At 47.6% G+C, this 3,229-nt stretch overlaps 1 protein-coding gene across 6 annotated transcripts in view; it reads right to left on the bottom strand.

The window, feature by feature from the left end:
* LOC117957011 (growth factor receptor-bound protein 10-like) overlaps positions 1-3,229 on the bottom strand; it is a 62,186-nt gene that overhangs the window by 29,257 nt on the left and 29,700 nt on the right. For 3 of the 6 annotated variants that reach the window (XR_004659420.1, XM_034892520.1, XM_034892521.1), the window contains exon 6: positions 831-987. Coding sequence is in view for 5 of the 6 variants with exons in the window: in XM_034892520.1 (XP_034748411.1) it covers positions 831-987 (157 nt within the window). In the remaining variant the exon portion in view is untranslated. The other 3 variants (XM_034892522.1, XM_034892523.1, XM_034892524.1) reach the window with 3 other exon arrangements.

Genomic DNA, 3,229 nt, shown 5'->3' on the forward strand with positions numbered 1-3,229 from the left:
AGAAACGCGATTGGTTCCTTGCAGCTGGGGTATGACGCTTTAGTCCAGGCGTCTCCCTCCACCCCCCGCCCTTCAATCTCTCCCTCTCTTCCTCTCTTTTGCTCTCTCTCTCTTTTTCCCTTCCTCCCTCTCCTCTCCTCACATTCCATCTCTCGAGTGCACTTTTTTTCAGAAACGCAGATCAAGCAGCAAAGCACAAAGCAATCCTTTGACTCTAAAAATACAACTCGGGAGTAGGAAATTCTCACCAAGGACAAAGACAGACCCAGGAGGGAAAAAAATGAAGACATAAATAAAGCTTCAAACGGAGACACTGCAAAAATGAAAAAGCAGAGCATGAGTCTTATGTTTTTGTTTTTTTTGTTTTTTTTTGTTTTTCTCTTCCCCTGAGCAAATTATTGGGAGGGAACAGGCATGTAAGCAGAACATGGAAAATGCTTAGTCCTACGACTAACACACCTCACTCCCTGAGGCGTATAGAAGGCATACAAGCACCGGTGCCATGCTCAAGTGAACATACACACAAGAGGAGTATCCCCAACCACGCCGAGACACACTGTCACACGCTAAAAGAGCAAAAATTAGGGCTATAACAGATAATGTAACAGATTTTGGCTCATATAAGTGGTGGGTTGCCTGACTGCTGTTGTATCACCCTCTCATAAACCGCTGCATTACAGCACATAACCAACCCAGATACAGAGAGGCACAAAGTAACATCAAAAGTAGATTGATGTCCATTTTTTCCAAAAGGAGCATGAATATAGGCACAAGTGTCTGCCAAATCCATGCCATACAGTATACATACACACACACACACATGTTCTTACCGAGGCCAAGGACGGGATGGTGCTCCACCAGACTCCAGGCGTTGTCGTCCAGACAGTGGCTCTTGTAGACCAGGAGCTGACACACATCTCTGGCTGTCATGTCTGCTGGGATCTCCACCACTTTACCGGCCCCATCCTCACTCCACACCTTCACTATCTGGAAACACATGGAAATAATAATGGGAATGCGGATAAAAGAGGTTGTGTTTGACAGGCCGGAGAAAGTCTAATAAGAGTGATAGGGTGCGACGTGTCCTGAGACAATTTTGGGAATTTGAATCTGCAAGAGAAAAGGGAGAATGTTTCAGATTAGCTGCTACATTTACCTCCATACCCAGGTGCTTTGTCACATCCACACTTAAAAAGTCCTGTTCATATGATTCTATCACTCCAACATGAGAACCGCTTAAAAAGAAGGAAGAAGGATGACGTCCAGAAAAGGTTGGCCAGCCCCGTGCTCTCAGTTCAACTCTTTGTCCACAGCCAAACCCAACTCACTCATATCCGCGGATATGCGTGTAAACCTGTTCGCGCACGAACCACCATAACACGTTTTCTGTCACATGCAACAACATCTGCAATCGGAAAAGGAGAAAAAACTAATATTCACACTTGGACAGTAAGATAAAACCATGTATTTACCATGTATCTTGCATGTTGTCCTTAAAAATGTCATCGCTGGGAGCAGCAAGCGGGTACAGTTCAAAGCACCAGTACCTCCCATTGTTGCGCCATTTTGAACCATATCAGCCAAGTGCCCAAATCGACATTTAAACCAGGTGTAATTTTGTCTTCTCTGAGTGTGTTGCGGCATAGATAACCACAGACCAGCTGCTTCACACCACTGTATGAGCAGATTCACCCACGCCACAGAGAGCTTGCTACCACATGCAGCGCACACATAAATATGCGCAAATAAACATTGGAAAGTGCCTGAAAACCACACAGACGACTAAGATTATCTGTATTATATCAGAAAGATATTTCTGTGTGTGTGTGTGTGTGTGTATGTGTGTGTCTCCTTACACACCCACATACTTAACATCTTCTGTCCACGGCAGGGATTCTGCTGCCCTGCACGTCACACAAAACCACCGGGGAACAACTGTTGAAAATTACATGAGACAAGACACAAATAGGGTGATGGGTACGGCCCGTGAGTAGGGTGCGGAAAATGAAGTCGAGCATTGGCACCACAAAGTAGAAACAAGCAAAACGCCAAAAACGACAGCTACGGCGGCCTAGAAATGGCACAAAAAAACCAGCACGGTGTCGCAAATAGAGACTCCAAATGCACCCATAACCAACGTCACAGCGCTCTCTGCCCGTTCAAAGCCAGAAGACCTCCTCTCTTCCCCTCACGCCCCCGTACGAAAAAAGTGACTTCATGACGCATGAGTTCTGTTGAAAAAAGTTTTAGAAACCCTGACGGTGGAAAAATGCAAAGGTCCTCATCGCTCCAAAGTGATAATCGCAAACACACGTACACAAACGCAGCTCCCGACGGACATCCGGAAAAGAAAGGAACGCGCACACAAGTCTCTTACCTCCACAGCCTGAAATAGGCAACAGTCTGGAGAGCAGGATGGCATTTTCACACTGAGACGCCTTCCAGTGACACAGAGAGACAGAGGGAGAGAGGGAGAGAGAGGGAGGGGAGGAGAAGGAGGAGGAGGAGGAGGGGAGGGGAGGGAGGGAAGGAAGTCAGGAAGAGAGGGAGGGAGGGACAGATTGGCAAGGAGAATGCAAGAGAGGTAAGAGGGAAGAGGGGGGGAGAGGGAGGAAGTGACAGAGGAAGGACGACAGTGAAAGAGAGACAGAGCAAAAGGGAGACAGCCTGCCCCTTCTTCTCGTGCTGGGCAGCATAAAGGCTGAGCTGCGAGGAGTGGTATGAGCCACCGCTCCTCTCCTCCCTCTCCCCTTCCACCTCCTTCTCTCTCTTTCTCTCCCCCCCTCCTCCTCCTCCTCACACTGGATTAACCCAGTGTGGGATTTTTAAACGGTGAGCTGCTACCTGTCACGTACTCTACACTCTTATCTTCAGGGCTGCGTTCAAATCCCCTCATCCCTCCCGAAAAAAGATCACCATCAGCTCCTTTTACCGATGGCGCCGCACCAAAAGTAACAGTCTCTCTCCCTAAAACACGCCCACAACTCCACACACACACACACACACACACACACATGGATAGAGGGAAACCAGCTCAAACTACAAAGCCAATCACTGAAAACATACACACACACACACACATCCCTTATTTTCACGCATCCACTGACATTTTCTTTGAGCTGCCTGACGGTTTTAATTTCTACCCCCTCCCTCCTATCCTCTTCCTCAGCGGTATGTGAAATACTATGAGAGAGTGTTAGGACCAGAGCAACATGTGTAACACACACTC

This window comes from Etheostoma cragini, chromosome 14 (genome assembly GCF_013103735.1).
Source record: "Etheostoma cragini isolate CJK2018 chromosome 14, CSU_Ecrag_1.0, whole genome shotgun sequence".
Taxonomy (NCBI): Eukaryota; Metazoa; Chordata; class Actinopteri; order Perciformes; family Percidae; genus Etheostoma; species Etheostoma cragini.